Here is a 13502-nt window from a genome sequence, read left to right as displayed (position 1 = left end):
CTTCTTCAGCTGCTTTCACAGAGATGTCTTTGATAATGGTTCCCCTGGATCCTTTGCCCAATAAACGAATTATGGGGAAGCAGAGCTCTGCTCAAACGATAGATGAGCCTTCTGGCATTGAAACTGCTGTCATTCCTGGGCCAAGCAGAAGAGTTTTGTACTTTTCCTTTTGGTCCAAAGGAGAAATTTCTGCCGTAATTAAGGATGGGCGAGAGTAAGCTGTGTGCTAATAGCCCTAATCGATTGGGATTATCCCTTGGCTAGGACTAATCTCTTTAGCTATGGAACATGCCTGAGTACAGTGTCTCAGATTGGGATACTGGCTCTTAAGGTAGCATCCCAATTTGTTCTTGAACAGATGGAAATAAGCTGAGAAAATGAACAATACATTTACTTTGATGCCGGATTGCTTCGACAGACACAGAAGCATCTGATGTGTTTCATGGCATTGAATTCGCAAAGTATTACAATGTAAGTGTTTGAATCTGTAAATGTATATACCTAATGAGCTGTTGTGTTAGAACACAAGAAGATTTTACTTGCAGTCAAGACAGAAGCTTTATGTTTTTTCAATGCTTGGTAGCTGGCAATGTGAATGATTCCATAGCCAAGGGCATGAAGTTATGAATAAATAGGTTTTTATAAGTAACATTTATCACAAAATATTTAGTAGATAGAGGATTGGATTTGTTCACGCACAAATCTTAAATCAAGCAAGACATTGTTCCTTACAGACTTTTAGCTTCTACTCGAGTTAGTCTTATTGATAGGATCATAGTTTTGTATCCTACATTTAAAGAAGCAGTGTTCTGTTTCCACAATGCGTGTTGGAAAGGGTGGCGTATTATGATGGGAACTGATGATTGTCATATAGAAGCTTAATTCAGAGCAGACTTTAAGAGTAGCGAGTCTGGCGTACTGCAGCACAGCAGTCAGCATTCTTGTGTGTTTTTGAGTAGATCGTAATCCACGAGAGGTCACAAAATTTGTAGGCACATGCACAGATTAAGGCTGCAGTACTCACTGGGACTAGTCACATGCTGAAGTTGAAAATATACTCAAGTGTCCTTCTGGATAGATGTATAAAAGTAGAGCACCAGTTTGTCATTTTAACACTTTTCTGCAGCTCCACTGACTTTAATCTACCTGTGCTATTCTTTTCCTTTGGAATAATGAACTATATAAACTCCTGGGGATTTTTTCAGAGCTCAATAGCCCAGAAAAATAGGACAGAAAACTAATGCAAAGTATTTCTTAATATCCTGACATTCAAAGGGACAGTGATTGGTTGAGTTTCTGTACACTTAAGGACTTTCAGCCAGCTTTTGCTCTTACACAAGTAGAGATTGAGTACAGTAAAAACTCAAACTATTTGTTTGTGTTGGACAAGGGTCAGGCAGTGCACTGTTTGCGTCAATCTACATAACTTTTCAATAGAGGAATGTGATCCTGATGCGTTTGCAAAAGTGCACGTATGTTATGTGGTAATTAGTCAGCCTTCGTTGAAATGTCCCTGAGTTTGAAGTCTCCATGATAATAAAACATGGTGAACCAACAGTTATTGGATGATGAGAATATGCTTAGAAATAATTAGGTGTGGCTAGTGGTGACTTTCCATCTGGTACAAAATGCATGTACAGTCTGCTTGCTGGCAGTGAAATTGGGAAATATACGGCTTACCTGGGGCACTCTCAACTGGCAGGAATCACAGTACTCATTTCCTCCTCTTCATGTTATCCATCTTTAGTGACTTTCTTCTATGAGAACAGCCTCCATCTGCAGAAGATGCTGCTTGATTTTGTTGGTTGTGCCTGAGATCTAGGTACCTGGCACTGGATCATCATTGTTTTTCACTGGTAAAGACCAAGGGGCAAAAAAGGTATCTTTGCATTAGCTGTCCTGGCAGTGCAACTGACTTACTCTGCAGCAATGTTGGAGAACAACCATATTCAGCAAGTATGCCTACTGCTTTTTGTTTGCTTCGTTTCTGTGTTTTAAACAAAGACCAAGCAAATGCTGCAATCTTCAGTCTGCATTTTAACCAACGCATCAAGACTGTGACATTTTGCCTTGCCACGTTTTCCTCAGGGGATGGTGACTGGGCTGACAGCCCATGCTGAGGTTATGTTCTGCTTGAGCTTCCTCGCCTTCGCAGCATCAGCAAAAGAGTACTGAAAATCCTGAAGACTGTGAGAGTAGGGACACTGTCATGCTTTTGTCACATCTGAATTGTCCTTATTCTACTTTTGAAGCATGTCTTCTCAAAAATAATCTCAACGCAAAGCTACATTGTAAAAATGTTCCAGGACTTGCGTTCCCTTCCGATGTACTGTAGAGATGCTGGGGTGACTTAATAACATTATTACCATCATCCCCCGTCCCCTCCCAATACCTCTGAAATTGTTTTGCTGGCAACCCGCAATTAGAATCCTTAGAGTGAAAGTCAACAGAGTGCTCCATCTTTAAAGGCAGCATAAGAGGGATTACTAGGACCAACATGATTTGCAGGGCTGCCCATGCAAATTAGTACAAAAGTTGGCATGAAGATTCAGGATTTTATCCAAGGCATCTTAACTACCATGTTTTAGGTAGACCTGCTTGTAAACAGTGTATTGCTTGTACTGTAGCTACAAACTACTAAGCGTTAAATATCTGTGAAATGCTATATCTGCAGCAAAGCTAAGCTTCAGCAGAGGCCTTGTACATTACTCCCATGAACTCCCTTGAGCATCCATTTGGGAGCCAAAAGTCACTGGAGCACACCAAGGAGCCACGCAGCCACCTCCTTACAATGCCTCTATGTTAGCAAGGGTTGCGCAAAGTCACTCTAAGAGGGACAAAAGTATCTCATGGAGAGGAAAGTATTGGCTCTATTGTACAAGGACCCAGTGAGACATCGAGAACGTGGTGTATGCTGCCAGGCACATTCCAGGACAGGTGGACTCAGCCTGCAGCAAGGTCCAGAGAAGGGCTGATGTACGGCAGTGAGCAGAGAAATGGCAAGTTCACCATTTGAGGGGACCCCAAGACAGCTTGACACAGCAAGGACACGTGGAATGAACATGGCTTTCAAGGTGGAGTTTCCTCAGTTCACCAAAAGGATTTAAGCAGTACCTATGGGGAGGGGGACTCTCTGCTGGAGCCCTGCAGTCCTGCGGAAACTCACACGAAGCAGGTAAGTCAGATTAGTCAAACAGATAGATTCACTTATGTTGGGTTTTAGGTGTCAATTAATGTTTTTCAAAGCATTTCCTTGAACTCCAGTCTCCACCAGTTATTTGCAAGATGAGCAAGGCAGACCTGAAGACCAAATGGAGCTAGGAAGGAGATTTCACAGTCTTATCTCCCCAGAGGGAGTGACAGTAGGCAGGGAGGTTCTTGAACACATACTGTTTCCTGGCTTGGTGGCTTGCACAGAAACCTGTCCTCTTCAGAAACTTCATATTTGGTGCCTTAGATTGTTTTCAATGGGACGTTTCTGCAAAACTGCCCGTCTTTATTGTGTGTGAACGAAATCCATCTGCTGACACTGACACCTGGATATTGTTTCAACAAGCTGGAAGAGTCGTGCATCCTGTGAAAAGAAGGTGGTCTGAGATGCAGTGCAGGTGGGGTTTGCACCACGTGTGGTTCATCAAGGCATTTAGTTCACACAGCCTTTTCCAAGACTGATTAGCCAATGGTGTTGCTGACTTACGTCTCCATCCTGTTACAAGTTTATTGAGCTGCACTGGTCTGGTCTGATTTTTGCCCTCTGCATCCAGGCAGTGATTATGCCTGCTTACCTATCATGCCCTTTTTGTTGCCACATGCAAAGGGAGTGAACTGGGATTGGCATTCCCTGAGCGATCACTGGAGCCAGGAACTACTCCCACTCAAAAGAGTTTGTTTGGCCATGAGGGTATTGCATCATGAAAAATACCAGAAACTCTTCGCTTTTACGTTTTCCCCCTCGATATTAATTTCAGCCACTGAAATGGTTTGACAGCAGAGAAGGAGCTTTACTGAACAATTGTAGAGTCCGTAATCATATCGCTGGTTTTACAAACTGGATCTAATGGATAACTGGTGTTTTTTAAGTCAGGTCACATGCCAGGACTGGGAAATGCTAACGCAATGTACTCCAGTAGTATCGTCTGCTGATCTTTTCTAATTTGACAAGTAGAAACAAATCTCTGTGCTGTATGAATGTGACGGTATTCAACTTATAGCATGTATTTTTAAATAAAGCACTACAGAATATTCCTCTGGCTATATGTGTATACTGAGAGCTGTGTTTATGACACCGCTTCAGGTGTTAGAAGCTCTGCTTCTGCTGCTATGCACAGGAATGTAGTGAAGTGTTTGCCCTGAAGTCTGTCTTCCATCTGGCCAGTATATGAAGTGACAGTGCAAACTCACTGGGATCGCACGTTTTCTCCAGCATATTATAAAGGCCTCCAGTCAAGGTGCAGGGGTGGAAGTGAAGCGAAGTGTCAACAGCAGAAAACGTTTACCTGACCTTTGTAGAAGGAAAGAAAGTTGTGTCAGGGCAGTGAATATACTGACTACCCTAGATGCAAGACAGCATATTCAAATTAAGCCCACTTCTCCTAAAAGTGGTATATTTTTTGTCACAGCAAGGACATTCGTAATATTCCCCTCTGATAGAAATACCAAAAATAGCTAATTTTCTATCAATTAACACAATCCAACTGCTGAGTTATTTTCCACAAGTCTCCTGCTGTTTTCATTTCAGATGGGAATACTCTTTCTTTGTCTTCCACCACTTCCATTTGCTTTTATGAGAACGTTACAGTTCTGTTTTCCCTAACCCATCTAAAAGGTGTTTCAGAAAAGTGCAATTGTTTTTACTCAGATTCTAAATTCTGCCCAGAACTCTTTGCACAAATGCAAAGAAAAGGAGAAGGTTCTTGTCCTGTTGTCCTTTTCTTCCTTCAACCTCCTTCATTCTTCCTTGCAGTCTAAATATCAAGGAAAATAAGTGCTGTTAATTCTTTCTGGTTGTGGCAAAGATACCTCCAAAATATGTCACCCCAATGGACAGCTAACAATGCAACGAGAATTTTTGAATACTAGCAGAAAATTATCCCAGGAGGAATAAAATTTCATGTATTTTCCCGCAAAATCAATGTGACTGTTATATTGACTGGTTTTCAGATTTTTCTCCTTAAAGATTGATTATTCAACCATTGGACTTAGTTCCTGAGACTGTGCTGATCCCTTTTGTATTATTGTTTTCTTTTTTTCTTTCTTTTTGTTAAGAATCAACTGTTCTTTTAAGCTTAGTAAATTCTCAACTCGCCAAGCTAAATATTCTCGACAAGGACATAGTTGTCCAAAGTAGTTCTGCTATGGTAATGCACCCTGACCTTTCAAGCAAGGGGCATTTGAGGTTGTGAAACAAGCCCTCAGCATGCGAGAGGCCGCTGGAATGCAGAACACCTTCACTCCCCTTTCATGCCATGCTTCTGTGACACGACAGTTACTTATGGGACCTGCTTTAAAGGTTGTTTTATGGTTGTGAGTTCGCAAGACTATCTATTTTCACTCCTGCAGAGAGAGCAGGTGTGCTTGAAATCAAGTTTTATACTTAAAAATCCGTCTATGCTGTTATCCAGAGCACTGCTCTGCCCTCTCGTTGCTCATGATATTTCTGTAGCCCCTGTGACACCATTTAATCCCTTTTGCTCCTGTGGAAGAGCCTGACTGTGCCAGAATGTGCTCATCTGAGCAGCTCTGCAATGTGGACACGATTGCTGCTCCACCTACCACCACAGGAAGATTTGCACTCAGTCGTAAACTTCAAAGCTGTTATTTCTCTTGTTCTGACTTACACCAAAGCAGGCAGAATACCTGCACATAGAGCTGTCCACCGCCTCTTCCCTCTCTCTTTTCACTTCATGTTTGCAATCCCAGGTAGAGCCTGGAAGCTGTTGAAGGTCTCCTGAGGCTGGAGGAACTGCAGGTTCATGGTAGGTGGTGGAGATGGCTCTGCTTTTCTTGCTTTCTCAGTCCCCAGGTGGCATCTTTCAACAGATGCTGCCTCAGCAGGGAGAAGAAAGCACCCAGGAGAAGTTTAGGAACTGCTTCTGCCACGTGAGTCAGGAGGTGTTGAAAGGTATGGTATGTCTTCCTCCTAGGGCAGGGATAGAGGCTATGCAGTGCATGGGAAATGCATAACGTTTAGGTCTTCGCTTCCTGTTCTGGTCAGGGAGTTGTTTTGCTTTCTGAGCTACTCTGAGAGTTTTGACTCCATGCAATAGACTCAACCTCAAGACAAGGGTCAGGAGGAGACTCACACATGACTCTGCTTTCCTTGTGTGATAGGGTGGGAATCACAGGGTTTTCTTCCTCATCCCAGGTGCTGGCAACTGCTGCTGTCATCAGCACACTGCTGCAATGGTAGACATGCAGGACGGGCAAGCCAAACTGTATTGCTGGGTGAAAAGACCTTTCAAATTTCCAAATGCTGTTTCATGTAAACCAGTTGCTTAACTGTTGCTTTCCACGCTACTGTCTCCCCATCCTGCTTATCCTCAGTCTGAAAAGCGTTCTCAAATATATGGAATTTTTTCTGCCATTGTGTGGATGAGGACGTTTTACCTACTGCCTACTCAAAAAAGCCCAGCCATGAATAGGTAAGAAACTCTCACCAGTGCTGAGGAGACAACGATGTTGTCTGTGCTTTGCCTGTGGGAGACAGCAGCAGTGCTCCTGTCGAGGCCCTGCCCAAACCAATGAACTCTGGTGTGGCATTTGAGTAACAGTGGTCTCTTCTCAGGAGGAAAAAAGATGAGAGAAAGAAAGAGGCTGAGGGCCTCTAAGGGCCCTCAACCCCCTCCTAAGGGCTGAGCAGGATGATTTCTGTTTGTCATTCTTAAATTGATCACAAGTATGTGTTTTTCCCTCTGTTCCTTAATTTCTGTTTTCAGTTTCTTTAAAATGCCGGGAATTGGTGTGTTTAGAACCTGGAGAGACTTTAATTTGTTGAGATTGTCTTATTCCTGAGATTAAATAAGCATAGCTCCCCAAGAGAGGAACTCATGCTAATAACTAAGCCAGATTAACCATTTTTTGCCATGTTTGATATGTGGACTGGCCTCAAGCACATCCACGATTGCAGGACTGATTTTGCAAGAGAGTATTCTGTATGACTGTGTGCTGCAGCGCGCAATCAGGGCTGACTCCTCTTAATGCGCCTCTGGTCCCAAATCCCAGTGGGCTCTCGAATGCTATTCTGCGTCATTTTTCTTTTCTCTATTTGATAACTGTGCGTCGTTTCCTTAATGAGACCAACCTGCAAAATAAGAGAGATTTTGGATGTAGCATATCAAGCTCAATACCTCATCTGAGCAACCAGCTTCCTATCCCTGTTTGCCTTTGGCTCAAAGATGGTGTTTGTAATGGAGGGCGCCTGTATTTTGTGCTATAACATCATATTGTACACCCTTCATAACCTGAGAATGACAGCCTGGGCTCATGGGTATTTGCTGTCTCTCAGAAGAGTGAGACGTGCTACAGCTGTTCACATTTTGCCTTGGCAGACTTGGCTCTGGGTGTGCCGTAACATAACAAACTTGCAAGGAGCTCTTGCTTCGATCTAACGAGTAGTTTCAGTCAACAATGCGGTACACGTACACTCTGCTAACAGGCATGAGTATAGGACTATAAAAGGAATGTGAAATTTTCTTTAATATGTTTGCATAGAAAATTGTGATTTAAAAGAATTTCTCCCTTGCACAGTTGTTTATTCATTTGCACCTGTGTAATTGACTTATAAACACCTCTGTTCTGTTAAAAAGGTATTTACATGCTTAACTGTATCTTTGCCATCCATACTCCTCACATGTAAGCAGCCTGACAATTAACGCCAAGATTAATTCCACGTATTTGCAGAAGTGGGCCCACAGATGGCTGTTAATTTCCCTTGGCATCCTTATAAGCCAGTATGTTTCTGTTATTTGATTTGCAAAATAAACACTATACATTTACTTAATTATATTTGACGTCATAATTTCAGGTTTTGCTTTGGCCTACAAGGGCTCAGGGCCCTCGGTGTAGCTTTCATCATTATTAAACAACAATTATATAGCTGTAGTCAGTGAATTATGCTTGAAAACACGCATAACAAACAAATGCACAGCAGTTTCTATAATAAAGTGAAAACCACACCTTTACAGCAAAAAAAAATGCATTTTTCCAAATGGAAAGCATGACATACAGTTCAAAATTGATACCTTTATTTGATATTTTGTCCTTTCTTTGAATGAATGAATGAGTCTGCGTTCTAGAGAGGAAAATCGTGGGAAACCATTAAAAATGAAGTGGGACAGAGATTGTTGCTGGTTTTAATATTTCTTTAATTTCAGTTTGAAATTATTTTAAAAAAGGGCAGAAGTGACTTCCAGCAGGGCCCCGTCACACCAGTGACTGTACATGCATGAACTGAGTCCTGGGAGCTCTTAGGCTTCTCAGCACATGGACATGTTGGTCTCTCACCTCTCCATCTCCAGACACCTTTCTAAAAACCCTCCTAAGGCTTCTTTTACCCACATCCCTCCTCTTGACACAGGACCTCGTAGCTGCCTGAAACAAACAGTTGTCCCTGGTGCTTTTTTAATATATGGTTTTCTTTCAATCCCACCTGACATGATTGTTTGTCTTTGGCAGCAACTGTGTAACTGAAAATTTGGAAGTCTAAAATATGTAAACCACAAGTGCTTTAGCAGAAGTTCCTGCACTGCAGAGTTTGCTCCTGCACTTCATATTACACGTTTTAAAATGTAGTGCTGGCTGAAGGAAGCGGGTAATGATCCAATTGCTGTTGACAGAATTGGAGGATGCATTGTATGCAATCAGCTCTGTATTTGCACAACAGATTGAATCACATGGTAAAGTTAATCAATCAAGTTTTCATATTTATGCTTTAACTATTCATCATCAGGTTTCTGTATGCATTTTTGGAGGGGTCTTTTTTGGTCTGGTCCAAGCACTGCTGAACTGCTGTAATTTGTTGGATATGTCACTGTAGTTGCAATGCTTTGCTGCTTTTTTTTTTCTTTTGCGTTTTTGTGCTCTGAAAGTAACATCTTTTTCTTTATCTTTTTTAAAGATAAAGACATTCCCTGCTGATACATCTAATCCTTTTTTCGATCCTTTTACAACAGTACCACAGTTTTCTGTAAGTAGAACATGCAACTAAAAAACTGTGTATTTAACACAATTCCAACTGATTTTTTAAGTGTCAGAAACATATGCGCTAAGCAGTCCTAAAATAATAATAATAAAAAAGATAAATTCCAAGTAGAAATTAGAGTGCAAATCAGTGAAATATTCCCATTACACAAATAATTATCTTGCCTGCATTTAGACATTGCGGCTTACTAGACAGAGGACTAAGAGTTAAAGGTCAAGGCTCACGGCCAACAGTCAGTTCCAAAATGTTATTCAGTTCAGGACTGTAAAGGACACTTGTGAAGCTCCATAGCATCTTTCCAAGGAGCAATAAGGGAGTGGGAAGTCTTAGTCCTCTGTCTAGAAATTGCATGGCCTCCTGCCTGAAACTGCCTGCTGTGCCATCACAAGAAGGGGCCTGATTTTCATTGAATTTATGTCTGCATTTTAAGGAAGAATTATAGTTAGTGTGTTGATAACTACTATGGTATCCTTGTATAAACTCCCATGTTTACTTAATAACTTGAATCAAGTATTGAACTTAATTCTTGTTAAACTTTCACAGAAGTCGGGGTTTAGGGGTTTTGGTAAGGTAAACTACATACAAACAAGAAACAATTATTTGACAATTTAAAAAATAAGTCCTACGCTAAGGGTAGAGGCATTATGTAATGAGTACGACAAAACTATCTACTCAGGCAATTCAGAGCATTTTAAAAGATTTTTAGAGGACTTGATATAACTGGATATGTCATGTGAGACTGATTATAATCCTTTCTGTCCTTTCCAGTGTGAGAAGTGATTCTGATCTCTAAGAAACATTCTCTAATTATAATTATAAACCACAGTAACTCACAGTTTTTAAATTACGTGCACAAAATAAAGCATCTCAAACTTTCACCTCAACTTTTACTAGTAGCAATCTATAGCGGGCATATACTCAGAGATAAGTAACTTCAGTCACTGTTGGGCCATGTGCCGTTAACTGTCTGCCCTTAATGATTTAAAGAAAAAGGCTTTTCTTTCACAATAAACCTGATCATGGGATTTGATCTAATTTTTTTTTTTTCTCCAACTAGCTATTGTAAAGCTAGAGTTAGTTAAGATCCCCAAACTGGGTCAGCGCCACTGTTGAGCTCTATTCAAAGGTATCCGAAAATACATGGGAATATGTCACAGCAACTTTTCACTAGGTCAGCCAAGTCCAGATAGTACAATTGTGGTGAAAGCTAAACTAAAGTTACTGCCTTTCATAGTACTACTTTCTATAAGCAAAAAGATATGTCCAGAATAGCTTTCCCACATTTCAGGAAAATGTTTTTCTGCCTATGACAGTTATGATGAAAGCAAAATTTAGGAGGGCTGTTGTGCTGGGTTAAAATATCTTTTCATCATTGGGGTGTTAGAACTTTAAACAAAAGCTACCCTGATAGACTTTCCCACAGAAATTTCCATCTTGCAGAGAGTGGCTGTTTCATGGCAAATTCAAATGTCGAGATTTTTGTTGTGCTCTGTAGGGAGAGAAGCAGCAAAGTAAAGTTCAGACTAATCTTTCTGAAATCCCCTTCTCTCCCTAGAGAGTCCCATTTCCCTGGGCAAGGTGGAGAGCAGAATTCAGATTACAAATATTTAAAAACACCATTACAATAAAAATCTAATAGCGTGTGATTCATCATACATTCCTTAAAGCAAATTATGTACAAATATCTGTGGTAAACCAGCAACTACCTAGAGGACTGCATAAAAATGAGAAAACAATTACAAAGGTTAATTACACTTTGGTCCTGTGTTTCATGGTCCTCCGTCCCAGCCCAAAGAGATGTGCTTCCCCCCAGCAGCGTTTCAGTTCATCCTGATGCACGGGCTCTGCCAGGGCTTAAGGACAGCCACACGACAAGTAGGAGCTGTAAGAGAAGGGTCTAGATCAGTGCTAGAACTCGCAGACAGACCTGACTGCAAATGTTCTCCAGTCACATGCAATCCCAGATGGTAACATTTATTACTCTATTTCCTTGTTTGGTTGTTTTCTTTTTGTTTTCCTTGCTTCCCCTTCACATATTTTATTTTTTTTTGCTTGGAACAAAACATTGAAATGTTATTGAGGGGGAAAATGTTATGAGTGGTGACATTTGTAAGACTTTACCTTTTGCATAGGGCTTCTAATTTGGTGGTGTATATGCAATTGTGTTAATTTTATCAGAGGAAAAATTTGAGAACTTGGTTGCTTAGAATGTTTGAAACCAAGGTTCATGCCAGGAACCCCTCTGAATTGCAGAGATTTCCATAGAGAAATTATGGGCTTGACTACCATATACTCAGGCTGGTATGAATCACATAGACTTCAGTTAACTACAGATATAATTATCTGTTTAGACCAGTTAAATATTTGGCTCAAACATACAGTGCAAGCAGATATATATAAAATGATGCTTTGGATATATACCGTAAAACCATTATCCAGAGCAAACCCACTTTAGGACTCAGGGCAAATCTTCAGTTTTGCTGATTTCAGTAAGGCTGGGAGAATTTAACATCAGCTTCACAGAATGATGCCTCCTTCTCATGCCATGAAGTAAGATCTGGCAGTCCTCAGAGGATGGGGATCTTGTATGAGGAACACCAAATTTTATACCCCTGTAGCCTGGAAGGTTGAGTTTTAAAAGCTGAATGAGAAGTTTGAAGAGGTTGTATTCACACACATAATTGGCCAGGGCTGGAGAGAGAGTTTCTTTAGTTAGTTTTACATTTTCTATTTTACTATTTACAATTTTGTGGAATTAATGGGATTCCTTCAGCTTCAAAGGTTGTTTTGGAGCATATCAGATGTTCTTAGCTGAAACATGAACAGAGATATGTTAAAAAATAACAATAAGCAAGCAAACCTAATACAGCCATTCTTTCCTGGGCTCAAATAATTGCCTCAATGATTAAACTGATTAGTTTGTGATTAACATTAATCCTATGTGACTTGCAGAATTTGAAAAATAATTTAGGCAAAGGAAAAAAGGTTGCTATCCAAATAGGTGGATGAATATCATATGCTCCCTTATGATGGTGACTTTTCTTCTTGCCTGCTTCAAAATCTGAACCAAGTTCAGGAGAAAAAATGTTGTCAAGAAAGAAATGCAATCGATACCAGTAGGAGCATATCCTGATGGTCCTGACACACTGACAAACTGCACTTGCTCTGTGCTTTTCCCAGGTCAGGGTCATACATGCACCACGAGCCCTAGCCACTGTGATTTGACATGAGAAATAGCCCAGTCCAAGGCTGGTTTATTTTTAGGGATTTCCCCCGCTCCAGTTGTATAGGCTGGCCCAGTCTTTGCCCTAATAGTGCAGCGCTAACGTGCCTGCTAAAGACAGGAGATAGTTGCTTGCTGTTTTTTCTTAAACCAGCACTTCCAATATTGCTTTACGTTGCCTGTCACTAGATACTGCAGAATATTTCTCTTGAGGCATGTTTCAGTTAGCAAACGTGGGAAAGGGATGGAGACTTTGAAACCTGGACCCCTCAAGCCCAGACTCCTGGTTGTTACAAAACAGAGTAGTCAGAGGACCCACCAGCAAGTCGTATAGGATTTCTGAAGAATAGTCCAGAAATCTCACGTGGTCAGCCTTCTGCATTATTTTTAGGCAAAATGCAATAATGGTAAGCAGCATCCTCCGAACTGATTATGTCTTTTATCTGAATGCTGCCAGTCCCGTACGTGGAGTTTCATCTCACATAGAGCATGTTGCCATCAGGCTTGTCCCTCGGGCATAGCTCTGGAAGAGCCATCAAAAGAGGTGGCTGTTCAGCATCTACGGCGGTTGCACCGAGCAGCTATAGCTACAGCCTCCCGTTTGTTCTCATTGTTAGTTGTCGTTACTGAGCGTTCCGCAATGAATTGAACGATGAAAGTTAGCAAAAGCAGTAGAAGCTAATCTACATTTTTTTTATTTCTGTGTCTGTATATGGTTTTTTTTTGTAGGCAGAATTTACAGACAGCAAATTACAATGCTGCGCGGTGCAGTCATCTCCTAAGATAACGCCGGTGACTCCATCGCCTGTACTGAGATCTTTGGCAGAGACTATACCAACTCCAACTGTCCAGACAATGTATACGACGCATAAACCGATTTCGCTGGCAGACAGGTACTGTGCAGTTCTTTCACACAAATACTATGACGCTGTCTGCATTAAAGGAATCAGCTTGATTTCTCTTTTTCTATCATAATTACCACAAAGTGTCGTTTCCTCTGATACCAAAAGATTTGCGGTTGCTGCTTGACACCTACTTCAGAATAGATGGGTTATGTAAAGAAATACCTATAACTCATAT

The 13502-nt window shown here is 41.1% G+C and overlaps 1 protein-coding gene across 1 annotated transcript in view; it reads left to right on the top strand.

Moving 5' to 3' along the window:
* Window positions 1–13502, top strand: part of EPB41L4B (erythrocyte membrane protein band 4.1 like 4B) — a 183343-nt gene that overhangs the window by 168351 nt on the left and 1490 nt on the right. Inside the window, exons 23-24 of the mRNA XM_086609114.1 lie at window positions 9116–9184; window positions 13152–13315. Of these exons, the coding sequence (XP_086465240.1) occupies window positions 9116–9184; window positions 13152–13315 (233 nt within the window). The remainder of the gene's footprint in view (window positions 1–9115; window positions 9185–13151; window positions 13316–13502) is intronic.

The sequence above is a fragment of the Tauraco erythrolophus genome, chromosome 3 (genome assembly GCF_009769465.1).
Source record: "Tauraco erythrolophus isolate bTauEry1 chromosome 3, bTauEry1.pri, whole genome shotgun sequence".
In the NCBI taxonomy this organism is placed as follows: domain Eukaryota; kingdom Metazoa; phylum Chordata; class Aves; order Musophagiformes; family Musophagidae; genus Tauraco; species Tauraco erythrolophus.
Note: the sequence above shows the minus strand (reverse complement) of the source record. Positions and strands in the feature narration are given on the sequence as shown.